This window comes from Oryx dammah, unplaced genomic scaffold (genome assembly GCF_014754425.2).
Source record: "Oryx dammah isolate SB20612 unplaced genomic scaffold, SCBI_Odam_1.1 HiC_scaffold_18, whole genome shotgun sequence".
In the NCBI taxonomy this organism is placed as follows: Eukaryota; Metazoa; Chordata; class Mammalia; order Artiodactyla; family Bovidae; genus Oryx; species Oryx dammah.
Window position 1 is genome coordinate 102,935,967 of NW_024070202.1, and position 16,178 is coordinate 102,952,144.

The following is a 16,178-nucleotide window of genomic DNA, read 5'->3' on the forward strand; positions in this document are numbered from 1 at the left end:
TTCACCAGTAGGTTTTCATTCATCAATGACTATGTCAATTTAAGGCTAAAAATAAAATACTTTCATTTCCTAGGGCTTAATCAGTCTCCTTAGAGGAAACCATCCTTAAGAGTTCCCCCCTCCCAAAGAGATTTGAAGCAAAAAAAAAAGAAAATTGTAACTAACATCTATTTTTGTTGTTGTTAGAGCTAGTTACCTTTCTTTTCCTTAGATTCTTTCAAGTTTTGAGTAGATAGGTATATTTGACTAGCAGGTCAGAAGCTTCTGTTGCCTAGGAGGTGTTATTGTGTTAAGTGAAGACAGAATAAATTTAAATGTACCCAGTTTGGCCATTTATAGCACAGACTACCTAAAACTTGGAGGTATGGGACCTTTGGAGCCATTAAGTTAAATGTTTCATTTAGGCAGTGTTCCTTTGTTTGACTGGTGTGTAAGTCCTTCTTCCAGGTTTGTACACTCTTAAACACGTCATTCTACCCTCTCTAACTCCTCCCAGCAGCAAAAGGGAGACACTTCAGCTGGAACAAAATAGTGGAAGAAATGGCGTCTGGGGTTCAGTGGGGATTCGCAGTGTGTATGCAATGTTTGCAAGATTACTTTTTATGTTTTTCAATTAATGTAAATAATTACAGAATAAATCAGTGCTTAGTGTCAACATAGGGAACATCGTATACCAAAAGAAATTCTCCTAGTGGGTCTGCTGCAAGTCGTTTAACCTCTTGGGTCCTCAGTTTTCTCATCTACAGTATGAAGGAGTTGGACTCAATAATCTTTAAGGTCCATTCCTGCTCTAAATCCTGTGCTTTTCTGAAGTACTCTATTTAACAGAATGCATTGCTTTCCCATTTTGACTGTTTGAATTACATGTGCAGTACATGTACTGCAACTGCATGTTGTCTAAAGTAGTTTTTCTGTAGGATATTATATGCACTAACCCCTCTTGAGGTGATTTATAAATGTGTGTGTATAGCCACACATAAAAACCTAGTGTAAGTAGGGCTCTCAGAAAATACATATTTTCCAAATGTCTAACCTTGAATGTCATTAACTTTCCTCTATTACAGGAGATACTACTCGTCAACGAATCAAATTCAGTGATGACAGAGTATGCAAGAGTCACCTTCTGAACTGTTGCCCCCATGATGTGCTGTCTGGAACTGTATGTGTTTATTAAATCTATTATTTTATTGTTGGTATACTACAAAAACAAACTACTTGATAAAGTCTTAGTTTTGTGTCTAATTACTATGCAGTGATTTCTTAAAAAAACATTTGTTAGCAGAGCAATTTACATCTATTTTATTCAGGTTAATTATTTAGGTCTGCAATAATGGGATTCCTCACAGAAATTATTGCTATTTTGCTTTATAATATTTTCCATTCTTTAGAACGTTTATTGGAACAAAGTTTAGAAATAATGTAAATGATTTTTTAAATTATTTGCTTCAGTGTTGAGCATAGTAGACTTTTATCCAAAACAGTTTACATTTTCATTAAGATTTCTGCACATTTGTATTGTAGAAATTATTGTGAAGCAGTATATTGGTAATTACCTAAATTCACAGTAAAGTTTGTGAGTAGTGTTGTTGGTGAAAACTCACTTAATATTGCTAACTCCTGATAATACATAAAGCTCACTTAATTTATATTCTACATCTAGTGATGTTAGTTTATCTTAAAGTATTATTATTTTTAATTTGGTGGATAAATCACATATCATGGACCTGTAGAACAAAGGATTTGGTTACCTGGGTTTTGGATTTGATTGAAATGATACTTTCAAGAGCTCCTGGTCACCCGGATAGCAGAGGAGGGCTAGTAGGGCCTAACAGTGAGCTCCCTTAATTAAAGATGTCTAAATGAATGGTTTCTTCTGCCATAAGACGTGGGATGTTAGTTCCCTGATGAGGGATGAGACCCACATTTCCCTGCAGTGGAAGTGTGGAGTCTTGACGAGTAGTGTCTTTTTGATAGGAGAAGTAAAATACCCCAAATGTATAGGTATCCAGGCATTTTTATCAGGGCTTCCCTGATAGCTCAGTTGGTAAAGAAACCACCTGCAGTTCAGGAGACCCAGTTTGATTCCTGGGTCAGGAAGATCCCCTGGAGAAGGGATAGGCTACCCACTCCAGTATTGTTGGGCTTCCCCTGTGGCTCAGCTGGTAAAGAATCCGCCTACAATACAGGAGACCTGGGTTGGGAAGATCTCCTGGAGAAAGGAAAGGCCACCCACTCTAGTGTTTGGTCTTCCCTGTAGCTCAAATGGTAAAGAATCTGCCTGCAATGCAGGAGACCTGGGTTCTATCCTTGAGTCAGGAAGGTCCTCTGAAGGGAATGGCAGTCCTCTCCAGTATTCTTGCCTGGAGAATCCATGGACAGAGGAGCCTGGCAGGCTACAGTCCATGGGGACCCAAAGAGGCGGACATGACTGAGTGACTAACACTACTACACTTGTCTTTTTCCAATAGGGAAGACCATTGAAACTATGTTATATAAATTAAAAGGAATAGGAGTGCTAACATATAAAAAAATATAAACACTTAAATTTATTTTTTAAGTATCAATATATTACAAGACAAGCATGCTGGTTTCTCAGTGCTTGAATTAGGACTGTGACAGGTATATCTCTGTTAGACCCTCATATCTACTCTTTAGAATTTGCATAATTAAAATATTCTGCTCTGCTGTAATATTGAAATCTATATTGTCTATAGTTATCTGTGGTATTATTTGATTCTTCACATTTACTGTTTAACACTTAATGATACTTAATGAATAAATTATCACTTCAAATGAATTTTGAGAACGAGATTAGTTGTTAAGTGGCAGAATTTAAGTTTTTGGTACTTTAAAACCAGCGATAGCAAGATTTTGACACATTATTACATTCTTCAGGTATGGCATTTAATAATAACTTTAAAAATCTGACATCACAGTTGTGCTTTTGCATTTTATAATTATATAATTCAGTTACACTCATTTATTTCTCTGTTGGGTAAAACAATTTGTTGAGTATATGTTCCATGGTTAGCCTTACAGTAAAGTGATTTATTAAAAATCATTCAGTTCTGTTGATTTAAAGTAAAACTGAGACCAAAGCCAAATTTTCTGAGCTCTAGTTTTATTCACTCTAGTTTTATTCACTCTGTAGGTAATACTTAATCCTTCATCATGCTGGTCTTAGACTTTCATTGTAAAATTCTTGCTGGTGGATTTGTAAGAAGCACATTTTTTCAAATTTCAGTGTCTCTGTAGTATGCATCTTAAAATTGATGACAGAAAAATACTATTTTAATTTGTAACATTTTTCTTACAGTGAGGCTTACTTAAAATTGGTGTTTTGGATCACGTGAAAAATAGTGAATGATCTTTGAAAGGCACTTGTTAGAGAAGTTCTATATGAGACATACCTTCTTTATGTCAGCTTAATACACAAGAGATTGTCATTTCTGTAAGGATGGAGTTAAGTCCTTATGAGCCTCTTAAGCAAAATTTTCGGGGCTGGCTCTAGAATTTTGTAAGAGCCCAAGTTTTCTAGAGTGAGAAACTTGAGAACTTGAAACCACCCATGAGTGACTGTCTCATGATGCTTACTATAATACTAAAAAGGGCTGTTTATAGCAGTTTATCCTATGTACATGTGGTTTTTAATTACAGAGCTCTGACTTCATTAGCAACCAATCTGTGTCGGGCTAATGCTTTTCTGGCACAAAATCTAATAGTTCACACCTCTGTATGTTGAAGATATTTTTTTGACCTCTTAGATCAAAGATGAAAAGAACCAAATTGTAATTGTTGATTTTATAGTGCTTTTGGTTTGTCTTGTAACTAAAAGTTGCCCTTTAGTTTTCCAGACCTTGTTCCTCAGATCTGTCACTTCCAGGAGAATATGACTCATCAGTGTTCTAGATTATTTAGCAGAAGATAACACGGAAATATATTCTCTGGCTTTTCTTTATTATTATTGTAAAAAGGTTGAACTTTATACTGAGTACTTGGAGATAAAGGGTATGGTTTCTGAAAATACACTCATAACCGACAAATTGGAATATTTTGGAAATTCACTTTGATGAAAAGGCCCCTGTAGCATTGTACCTTTCTTTAGTCTGGTACTTTGGTTTAACTTTTTTTTTTTTTTTTAGTATAGTTGATTTACAAAGTTGTATTAGTTTGAGGTATACAGCAGACAGATTCAGTGTTTTACACACAGTGTTTACACACACACACACACATACACACACATACATACATACATACATACATACATATATATTGTGGTTTAGTCGCTAAGTCCATGTGACCCATTTACTGTAGCCCACCAGGCTCCTCTGTCCCTGGGATTTCCCAGGCAAGAATACTGGAGTGGATTGCCATTTCCTTCTAATTCAAAAGCTTGGATTATTTTCCTATTCATCTAGAACTTTTTGTTTGTCTCACTCTTCATCCTTTGGTCCATTTAGTTGTCTCCTTATATTTAGCATGCATAAAGTAGACAGCACCCCCTTTCAGATGTAGGCAAAACAGAAAGCCTAAGAGTTGTCGTCTCCCCCTGCTCCCTCCCTCCACCAAAATAAACCATTGTTTCTGGTTCATATATTCCCTAAGGAAAGATAAGGATATTGAAGTGCTTAAAAAAATCTTTGCATCTAGTTCCTAGGAACCTGGGGAAAAGGTATATAATAGTAATAATTTACAGAAGGTGTTAAATCTGAAGCAGGTGGCATCAGAGATTGAAATTAAGATCTGCAGGGATGGGGATGTATACTCACAATACATTTATCCTAAATTCAAAAATGGCCACTACTAATTTTCTTACAGACTTCATCATAGCATAATTTTAGTGTTGACAGGCCATCATGTCTTCTAGCTTAAGGCCATCATTTTATATAGATAGAAAAATTAAGTTTCAGGGAAATTGTCAGATGTCTCACAGATAATCATGGTATATTATGCCACACGGGAATCTTAGAGTTATTTTAATCCAAATACTTCTTTAATGTTTTATGTTGTAAAGAGCTGATCTTGAGAAATACTTCAGTTCAGTTGCTCAGTCGTGTCTGACTTTCTGCAACCCCACGGACTGCAGCACCCCAGCCTTCCCTGTCCATCACCAACTCCCAGAACTTGCTCAGACTCATGTCCATCGAGTCAGTGATACCATCCAACCATCTCATCCTCTGTCGTCCCCTTCTCTTCCTGCCTTCAATCTTTCCCAGCATCAGGGTCTTGTCCAGTGAGTCGGTTCTTCGCATTGGGTGGCCAAATATTGGAGCTTCTGCATCAGTCCTTCCAATGAATATTTTGACTGAGTTCCTTTAGGATTGACTGGTTTGATTTGCTTGCGGTCCAAGGGACTCTCAAGAGTCTTCTCCAACACCATAGTTCAAAAGTATCCTTTCTTCAGCACTCGGCTTTCATTATCATCCAACTCCTGTGTCCATACATGACTATTGGAAAAACGATAGCTTTGACTAGACAGACCTTTGACAGCAAAGTAATGTCTCTGCCTTTCAATATGCTGTCTAGCTTGGTCATAACTTTTCTTCCAAGAAGCAAGCGTCTTTTAATTTCATGGCTGCAGTCACCATCTGCAGTCATTTTGGAGCCCAAGGAAATAAAGTCTGTCACTATTTCCATTGTTTACCCGTCTGTTTGCCATGAAGTGATGGGACCAGATGCCATGATCTTTGTTTACTGAATGTTGAGTTTTAAGCCAACTTTTTCACTCTCTTTTACTTTCATCAAGAGGCTCTTCAGTTCCTCTTTGCTTTCTGGCATAAGGGTGGTGTCATCTGCATATCTGAGGTTATTGATATTTCTCCTGGCAATCTTGATTCCAGCTTGTGCTTCATCCAGCCCAGCAATTTGCGTAATGTACTCTGCATATAAGTTAAATAAGCAGGGTGACTATACAGCCTTGACGTACTCCTTTCCCAATTTGGAACCAGTCTGTTCCGTGTTTGGTTCTGACTGTTGCTTCTTGACCTGCGTACAGATTTCTCAGGAGGCAGGTAAGATGGTCTGGTATTCCCATCTCTTGAAGAATTTTCCACAGTTTGTCATGGTCCACATAGCCAAAGCCTTTGGTGTAGTCAGTAAGGCAGAAGTAGATGTTTTTCTGGAACTCTCTTGCCTTTTCTATGATCCAGTGGATGTTGGCAATTTGATCTCTGGTTCCTCTGCCTTTTCTAAATGCTTGAACATCTGGAAGTTCTCAGTTCTGTTGAAGCCTGGCTTGGAGAATTTTGAGCATTACTTTCCTAGCATGTGAGATGAGTGCAGTTGTGCAGTAGTTTGAACATTCTTTGACATTGTCTTTCTTTGGGATTGGAATGAAAACTGACCTTTTCCAGTCCTATGGCCACTGCCGAGTCTTCCAGATTTGTTGGCATATTGAGTGCAGCACTTCAACAGCAGCATGTTTTAGGACTTGAAATAGCTCAGCTAGAATTCCATCACCTCCACTAGCTTTGTTCATAGTGATGCTTCCTAAGGCCCACTTGACTTTGGACTCCAGGAGAAATACTTAGGGACAGGGATAAGGGAAAATTTTATCTGCCTCTTTGAAGTGATTGGGTGGGAGTATTGGTTGTCAAAAATCCTGAGTCGATTTTTGAACCAGTAGGTTCAAAAATTTTTCAGTTCCCCAGTAGGTTCTGGGTTTTATGCAAAATGAAATTTTTATTAATCAGAACTCCTTTACTGCTTCTCTCTTGAGACCTGGTTAAAGTCAGTTCCTTTAATACCTACAAACCTGAACTTTACAACTGCTGAAGTGTCTTTGATAGTACAAATTTAAAGGAGCCATGAAAGTTTAGAGAAGCACTGATAAGAAAATAAACCTGCACAAAATTTTCTCAGCCACTAAGTAAAATATAAATTTCATAGTGAGAGCAGACACATTTCGTTCAGTTGCTGTAACTCTAGCATCTAGAATGGTGTCCTTCCCTTGTGTTAACATGAATAATCAATCACTTTCACTTTTTACTTTCATGCATTGGAGAAGGAAATGGCAACCCACTCCAGTGTTCTTGCCTGGAGAATCCCAGGGACGGGGGAGCCTGGTGGGCTGCCGTCTATGGGGTCACACAGAGTCGGACACGACTGAAGCGGCTTAGCAGCAGCAGCAGAAGTAGAACATGGAACAGGTGTTTTTCAGAACAAGCTTTAAGTTTCAAAAATTAATGATTGTGGAAAAAAGTGTTACCTTCTCATGGATAAGGAGTGTATCTTGATTTTGAATTACTTACCAAAACATGACAGCAGTTGTTTCCCATGCATATGTGAAAAAGTCTGTAGATGATTTAAATAAACTCACAACCTTTCCTCTGGAAAGGGTTTGTTTTGGGACACTTTAAACGTTTTTAAGCAAGTGTTTTTTTGTTTTTTTTTTTTAATTGGAGGCTAATTATAATATTGTATTGGTTTTGCCATACATCGACATGAATCCGCCATGGATGTACATGTGTTCCTGAACCCCCCTCCTACCTCCCTCCCCATACCATCCCTCTGGTAAGCAAGTGTTTTTAACATTAGGTTCCCAAGTGATCTAGTGGTTAGGATTTAGCATTCTCACTGCCATGGCCTGGATTCAGTCCCTGGTCAAGGAACTGAGATATCCCTTAAGCTGTGGTGGCATGGCTAAAATAAAATAAAAAAAAAAAAGGAAAGCAAAATAAAACACGCGCCTAGATTACTAGCTTGAAAAATTTCCCCCTAATTTCTGTGACCCCCAGTTTCTAGAGCTTCCCAATTTGTAAAACTGCCAGATTACCCAGGTTTTTAGCAGAGTTGGCTTTTGAGGTGTTCTTATATTATCAGAGTTGCCGTTTGTATTTTAGTCTCGGTTTCTTACAGAAAGTGCCTTACACTAAAAATACATTTGATGCCTAGGAAATCAGAGGCACATTAAGAGCTTCCCAGTGAATAATTTGATCTTTACTGCCACACTTCAGAAACCTAGTCCTTTTTATGGCTGACTAATGTTCCATTGTATGTATGTAGCACAACTTCTTTATCCATTCATCTGCTGGTGAACATCTAGGTTGCTTCCATGTCCTAGGTATTGTAAATAGTGCAGTTCTAAACATTGGGGTACATGTTCTTTTTCAGTTGTGGTTTTCTCAGGGTATGTGCCTAGTAGTGGGATTGCTGGGTCCTATGATAGTTTTATTGTGACAGGGATAGGAATGGGGAATGGCCTGGGAGGCTCAGGAGGGAGGGGGAGGGGTCATAAGTGTACTTGTGTCTGATTCACATTGTTGTATGGCAGAAGCCAACACAGTATTGTAAAGCAGTTATCCTACAATTAAAGAAAAGCCCAGTCCTGGGGACTTCCCTGGCAGTCCCAGTGGTAAGGAATTCGCCTTCAAATGCAGGGGATGTCGATTCAGTCCCTTGAGACCAAAAAATGAAAACATGAAACAGAAGCAATGTTGTAACAAATTCAAAAAAGACTTAAAATGGTCCACATTAAAAAAAAGAATAAAATTTGAAACCAAGTCCTGAATATAATTTGGAGTATTATTGACTTGGAATATGAATACCCTGAACTGTTCAGCTTCAGGTGGTTCTGTCCTTAGGAAATAACTCTTTTCTATTGTTCTGAATAATCTTGCGGTCATTCATTTCATGTTCTTAAAATAAGTTAATATACTTCAGGCTTGTGGAAGTAATCTCTTAAAAGGAGATCCTGAGACCATCTCTGGGTCTTATTCTACTTTAGTGTCTCTAGTTAAGATCAGTCAGCATATTTGTCCATGACACTTGGATTAATGGTTAAATACAAAAGTACATATATGTAAATATACATGCATCTATTGTGCTGATGTCCAGTCTTTGTAGATCAAACACAAATTAATTTTACTTTTCATTTTTATTCTGTGCTATTGAATCAGTTTGAGGGGACAAAATCTTTTGAAACTTAAATTTCAACTATATGTAAAAGTAGAGTTATATACTGAACTTCATATACCCATATACCAACTTCATAAGTATTTTACACACAACTACCTTATGTCATTTATAATTACTTAATGTCCTCTTCATCCTTTTGTTTGTTTTTTGAGGTAAATCTTAACATTTTGGACCTGTCATTTAGGATAACTCTTGAAACATTATAAAGTAGCAAAGACCAGTAACTTCCAAGCAAAGAAGAATGAGGTCTGGAAGTCATTGTTCAAGCAGATTGTTTTTAATACCCTGGTACTTGGTCAGTATATTTCACTGTCACATTGGTTTTTGTTTTGGGGTGGGGCAGGGTGTTTTGTGGGATCTTAGTTCCCCAGGGATTGAACCTGGACTGTCCACAGTTAGAGTGTGGGTCCTAACCACTGAACTGCCAGGTAGTTCCCACACATTTATTTCTCTGTACAGTGGCTCTCAATAAATGTTTATTATTTAAAAACTAGGAATCATCACTCAGTAGTCTCTTGAACTCTTTAGGTCTTTTTTAGATGTAGGAACAGTTTTATAAATTGCATTTTAACAAATCTGAATTAGTGTGTTCTCTGAGGCTATTCATTGAGAAAGGTGGGATGGAGTTATAAATGCATTGTTTGGAAGAATCAGACTGTGAACACAAAGCAAACATATAGTAATAAATAAAAACTTGAAACATTTTTATTGTACAGGTAATTAACTGCAGGCATCAAGCAAAATCATGAAATGTCTTATCATTGAAAATGTTTTTTTAAATGTGATGCATTCTACCTTGATGTGCTGGTGGCAAGGTCAAATGACTTAGTATAATCCTTCCTTATTTAAGGGTAGTTACAAAGGAAACTTTTAAAAACATTTGGTGTTTTACTCTGATTTATATTGACTAAAACATCTTGACTATATATTACCCTATAGACATTTTTGGTCTATAAAGTCAAAAAATATAAGCATATATGTTGATGTGTTTGTATAATGCAATTTGTAAAATACCCAAATTTAGGTAGATTTTTGTGTGTTCCTACCCCTTTTGTATTTATTATTACAGTGTTTGGAACAATGAAGTTAGGCAGAGGAAGAAATAGAAAAGGACGAGCAAGAGTATCAGATTAATGAGGGCTAGATGGAAAACGTAAAGAAAATTCACAGTAAAAATAAACAGAAAATTCTCTTTCAAGAAATTAATTTTTTTTTTACATCTCTGGGAGTGTTGCTGATTGCTGAGATCAGCATTCATTCATTAATTCACTTAACAAATATGTATTGAGGACCTGCTATGTGCCATATGCAAAAATGCTGGAGATAACAGAAGTATATAGGGGTTTCTCTTTCAGTGATGGGAGCTTACCTTCTAAGGTTCTTTCACAATCAAGTGTGAAAAGAAATACTGTGATTTCAGGAATGTTGCAAGTGCTGTGACAAAAATGGGTGGTTAGATCTGGGATGGTCGGCAAGGGGCTGCTCTGACAGGACGACTGGAGAAAACATTTTGATGAGATGACATTTGAAGAGTTCTAAATCTGGGGAAAAGAAGCCAGTTATTCCTGAGAGGAAATAAATTTGGCATATATTGCCTCCACTCAAAAACTTCTGGTGGTTCCCTATTATGTATTCACATATGGTCAAAAATCTGAAAATCTTTAGTTGGATTTGTCTCTTTCTTGAATAAATAAATCAGTTTGGTCCTCTGTTTGGACCAGACTGATTTTTTCATTGTTGTCTCACTGCTTTCCTTGCCCAGCATGTTCATTATTGCCTGTCCGCCTTTCTATGCCTGGAATAACCCTTTCTCTACAAATTTAAATCCTGCCTAGGATACTACATGTGATTGCTCTCGACCCCAGGGGAGCACCCACCCTCCATATTACTGAGTGGTCACTTTTTTATCTTGTTTATATATATCCTTTCTCTCCTTGATTAGATAGTCCTTGTGAGGCAAGGCCTTCTGTTTTAATTTTATCCCATTATGTTTGCATATCTAAGATTAGAAATGGATATTTCCTACTGTATTCATCAAAAAATATTCATTAAGAAATGGTAAACAAAGAGCTTTATTTTTCTTTATCCAACTTGGAGGGAGAACATTCAAGTGAGAATGGGCAGTTAACCAAGTGGGGAAGTGGTGGAAAAGCAGGAGCTACTTGGTGCGTTCACAGTGGGCCCCATTCCTCTTCATTCACCACTCACATTTGATTTGTTAGTTTTGAGTGCCAACATTGGAATTAGGAAAGAAAAGCCTTAAAACAGTCGTGGCATAACTGAAACTTGTATGCAGGTTTTGTTATTTCAAGACTTTTTCCGTAGTTTATTCAGCTTTCTCTTGTTCTTAAACTGGGTCTTACGGTGGGCACTGAACATGGATGGAAGAGCGAGATTTTATCAGTGTGAGGAGGAGGAGGAAGAAAGTGAAGGTGTGAACGTCCGAGTATAGATGATTTGTGTTTTGGAAAATAGCATTGGCATTGGAACCATGCCTGGAATGGTTCAGATGCTAGACCAAGGGTTTGTATTTGCTGTGCTCTCTGCCCTGCTGTCATGGTTTTGTTTTACTTTTTCTTCAGTTGGTATGTATTCCTATTTTAGTACTTTACCAATATTGCTGTCCATTCTTAAACATTTGCTATCTGACAAGGATGTTTGTCCACCTAGTAGTGTGGTGGTAATGCTTCTGAAACAGGTTTTATCATGTCATATTTCTGTCCGAGTAGTCCAGCATTCTTCTCTGCCCCCAGAGAAAGTTCTGCATGTGTTGAGTCACATTCAGAATCTTCCACAGTGTAGTCAGTCTGTAAGTAAATCGTACTGCAGTCCTGAAGTTCCTGGAGAAAAGAGAAGTTCTGAGAGATGAGGTGAATTTCTCACAGTTAAATGGAGAATGAGATATGGGATAATGAGAAAATGGGATATTTTCTGAGTTCAGACCAGGTCAGTGCCTGGTCTGTCATATTTTATTTACTACTTCCGCAATATAGTCTTCAAGTATGAGGAAAAGCATAAAACATGAAATTTCCCCTTGTTCATCATACACCTCTTCCCAGAACTAAACCCTGTTAACAATTTAATGTACATCTTCCACTCTCCTTTTTGTACATTTGCGAGTATGTGTGATGTGTGTGTTTTAACAAATAGCATCTTTGAATTTTTCTCACTTGTCTTGGAGAAGTTTCCGTATCAGTGGTCTATATTTTTAAAATGCCGATATAATATTTCACAATATAGCCATTCCCTAAGTTACTTATCCAATGACTCGTAATTGTTCTTGTTTTTGGTGTGCAGTATGGCAATGAAATGCTTGTATATACATCTTTATTTACATTTGATTCAACCATTATCCAAAAATCAAAACAAAATATTCAATCTCACAGCAGTGTCTCTTTAAAAATGGCTAAGTTGTGGGTTATGCAAACCTGATCTCTGTTGGAATTTCAAAAGAACAGTTAAAAAGCACTTAACACAATCAGCTTTGTTAAATAGTAAAACATAAAATGTTGGGAGGTTGTAAGAGAATTCTGTTAAGATCAGGTATAGTTATTTGATCAAGACTTCATGGAAAAAGTGGGTTTAGGATGGAAAGGGCAAAATGCAGAACTGAATTTATCCATTTTCCCAATAACCTAAGAATTTAAATGTGTATTAATTAAAACATCAAGAATAAGTTTGTGGAAAGAATTTATGAAGTAAATTACTTGTTAAATTTAAAAATTTTAAACTTCCTGTGGCTTTCATCTTAAATAGTTATTTTCGGTTAAAATAAATGACCAAACATTTTATTTTGTTCAGTTTGAAGCTCAACTATTTCAAAAGAGAAGCAGTAGCAACAGAAACTATCCGTGCGCTTGGTGTTCAAAGCGCTGTTGCACCATCAGTGATGGAGTCAGGCCCATGCTTAGTCATGGCCTGGTTCTGCCGTGCTTGGCTCTGGTGGCTTTTCAGTTACATTACTAGGGTCACGAAGAGCATTACTATACTTTCCCTTCACTCCGTTTTACAGTGGCAGGTAATTGTTGAGTTTATTTTGGCTTCTTAAATACTCATGTGCACAACATGACGCCAGTGTAAGTGCTTAGTAATGATGTTTAGACTGAAGAAAAAACATGGCTAGTATCCAGAATTGAAAATCTGCCTTGCTACACATACTGTCCTGATAGGTCCCTGAAGAAATAAGCACTGAGGCTATTGGGCTGGGGGTTGGGGGGGAATTTTCATCATAACTAGGCTCTTTGAGCTCCTACGACTTTGACCCCCAGATCTACTTTGGTGAGCTAGGCAAGACTAAAGCTGAAGATGCTTTTACCCCACCATAGTGAAAAACCCAAGTAAGTCTTCCTCCTGGAGGAGAGGAGTGCATAGGGAAAAACAGAGAAGAGTAGCTCAAAACAGTTAAGAAGAAAGGGAGCCTCCAAAAGGACAGAATCCAAGGAGAGGCTAAGAAGACCTTCCCTCTCCAGAGCTCAGACCAATTTTGCCCTGGTCCAATTTTGCATCTTCACCACCGTTGCTTAAGAACAGGACCCTCTGTGCCGAATGTTCTTCTCTGCCCGCTTTTGTTCATTCAATAAAGGTTAAATATTTTAAGCATTTGGATGTACAGACCCAGGTGTGTAGTGGATAAAGTAGAAAAAAGTCTCTATCCTTGTGGAGCTCACATTTCCCCTTCCGTAAGTCCCCTAACAAGGCATATATTCCCCTCAGCTCTACTCCTTTCACCCAAATTCCAACTTTGCTATAGTGATATAGTTGGACCTTTTTTTAGTGTTCATTTTGTTCTTGATCCACATAGTTGCTTTTCTTTTGATTGGTTGTGTGGTGTGAATTTAAAGATAGAGGCAGGCGGGGAGTGGGGGAAGCCTGGAATTCCTGCCAAAGGATAGTATGGGTGGACAGCAGGTTTAGGTTAAGCTCAGTGAGACAATTAACATGTTTTTGAAAACAGATTGGAAATACAGTTATGCACAAGATAAAAATAGGGAGAATGCCGAAGTAAAGGCAGTAGACAGCTGCTTTGACTATCTGCTGTATGCAGAGCTTTTTTAGATGTTACGGGGGATGATTGTCGACTAAAAATACTAAAAGATAAGTTAGTACTGAAATAATTGGAATTAGCATAATAAAGCAGAAGAGGTATTAGACCAGAAATCTCTAACCAGGTTTCCTGGTGAGTACCCTGAAGAAGTCAGTCTGTGTGCTTCAGTTTCGTTGTCTTTGGTATGGGAATAAAGCTAGATCAGCTAGTGGTTCACAACACTGTGCATTAAAACTTCTGGGGGACTTTCACATTCAGTTTTTGGAGGTTAGGGCTTGGGCCTATTTTCAGAAGCTCTGCTGATAATGTTTAAATCCAAGTTCAGATTCAGAACTGCTTCCAAGATCAAAGGCATTTCCAACTCTGACATCTTAACATTTGATGAAGTAAGCATAGCATGAACAACTATAGCTGTGGAAATATACGTAGGAAATAGGATTGTTGGGATGAGTAATATTAAGATATTATTAAATCAACAGGCTAGTGTAACAGAGGGTAAGAACATTCTTTTGCCATTAACTTCTTTTATTCCTGTCTTATTTTCCTGCAATTTTTTAAAAAAGAGTATTAAGTATTTTTCTAGTTTTTTTTTTTTTTTTTTTTTTAATAAGCATTGCCTAATAAACAGCTTTGAATTTCCAGACATCTGTAGAAAGTTTCAGTTGCTGTTTCTTCTCACTGGAAAGCTCCTTGGTTTGTTAATCCATGGACTAATTAATGATTGAGAGGAAGCATTGGAGCCTGGAAAAATCTCAGCATCACAATGACACTTTAGTAGTCCCCAACCTTTGGATACCAGGGACTGGTTTCATGGAAGATAATTTTTCCACAGACTGAATGTGAAGGACGGGTTTCAGAGTGATTCTTGTAAGGAGCAACCTGGATCCCTTGCATGTGCAATTCACAGGCCCATTCCCACTCCCGTGAGAATCTGATGCCACCTCTGAAGTGACAGGAGGTGAAGCTCAGGTGGTGATGCAAGCAATGGGGAGCAGCTGTAAACACAGAAGCAGCTTGACTCACTTGCCCACTGCTCACCTCCTGATGTGCGGCCTGGTTCTAACATGCCATGGACTAGTTCCAGCCTGGAGGTTGGGTTCCAGCCTGCTTTAAACCATTAGTGTGATGACTTTTATAATGGTGGTGAATAGTTCTTATTATTTCCCAAAGGATAACTTGAGGACATTGTCTATTTATATTTTCCCATTCATTCCTTTACATAATTAAGAATCAAGGTAATACAGTTCTGAGAACTTTTTTTTTTTATAAAGATAGTCATAAAATCTTGGAGTTAGAAGAAAGACTAACAGTTACCTGATGTTCGAATTCTTTATTGGGTACCCCAAAGAAGTAGTTGTCTAAACAGTATTTGAATCTCTGTTATCTGGAAACTAAAGTAACTGCCAAGAAAGCTTGTCCATCTTTTGAAAACTCTTAAGCATTAGAATGTATTATGTTAAGAGGACCAAGTCTCTCTGGAGTCCCTTGGGGCCATAATACAATCTTTGTCTGATTCCATATTAAAAAGTTCTTCAGTTGACTTTGCACATCTTAATTCTCCAGTTTAGTTACATCTGTTCTCTGGCTATTTTGTAAAGCTTTGTTTTGAGACACTAATTTATTCATAGCACTTTTGAAATGTGTTAGCACACAGAATGTGTGTTTTGGAAGAGAGGGACTTGCTTCTAAACCAGCCTTCAGTAAGAGTATTCTCACTTCCTCATATTATATCCTATAAATTACTATTTTATCACTTAAATTGATCTCAGTCATACCACCTTGTAACCCTTACTCTTGACTAGCAAGTTTTTCAGTTTGTCTGATTTTTTGCTTATACTTGGTTATTTATAAATTTTATTTTTTGTTGTAACTGTGAAAGTGAAAATATTAGTCACTTAGTCGTGTCCGACTCTTTGTGACCCCATGGATTGTATGTAGCCCGCCAGGCTCCTCTCTGTCCATGAAATTCTCCAGGCAAGAATACTGGAGTGGGTTGCTATTTCCTTCTCCAGGGGGTTTTCCTGACCGCAGGGGTCGAACCTGGGTCTTCTGCATTGCAGGCAGATTCTTTTCCATCTGAGCCACCAGGAAAGTCCTTTTGAACTTTGTACTTACATCTTCATATTAAATTTAATCTGGTATGTCAGTATTTTTGAATCTTAATCCATTGAATTCACTATCCTTTTGAGTTTGGGATATTGAGGCCCACCCAGACCTG

General features: G+C 37.6%; 1 protein-coding gene across 8 annotated transcripts in view; it reads left to right on the forward strand.

Moving 5' to 3' along the window:
• The window catches only part of LOC120877639 (putative RNA-binding protein Luc7-like 2), a 55,449-nt gene that overhangs the window by 13,662 nt on the left and 25,609 nt on the right, over nucleotides 1-16,178 (forward strand). For 7 of the 8 annotated variants that reach the window (XM_040259973.1, XM_040259981.1, XM_040259977.1 and 4 more), the window contains one exon: nucleotides 1,065-1,159. In XM_040259973.1, coding sequence (XP_040115907.1) covers nucleotides 1,065-1,159 — 95 coding nt within the window. Of the gene's footprint in view, nucleotides 1-1,064; nucleotides 1,160-9,076; nucleotides 9,212-16,178 lie in introns of those variants that run through there. The other variant, XM_040259980.1, reaches the window with a different exon arrangement.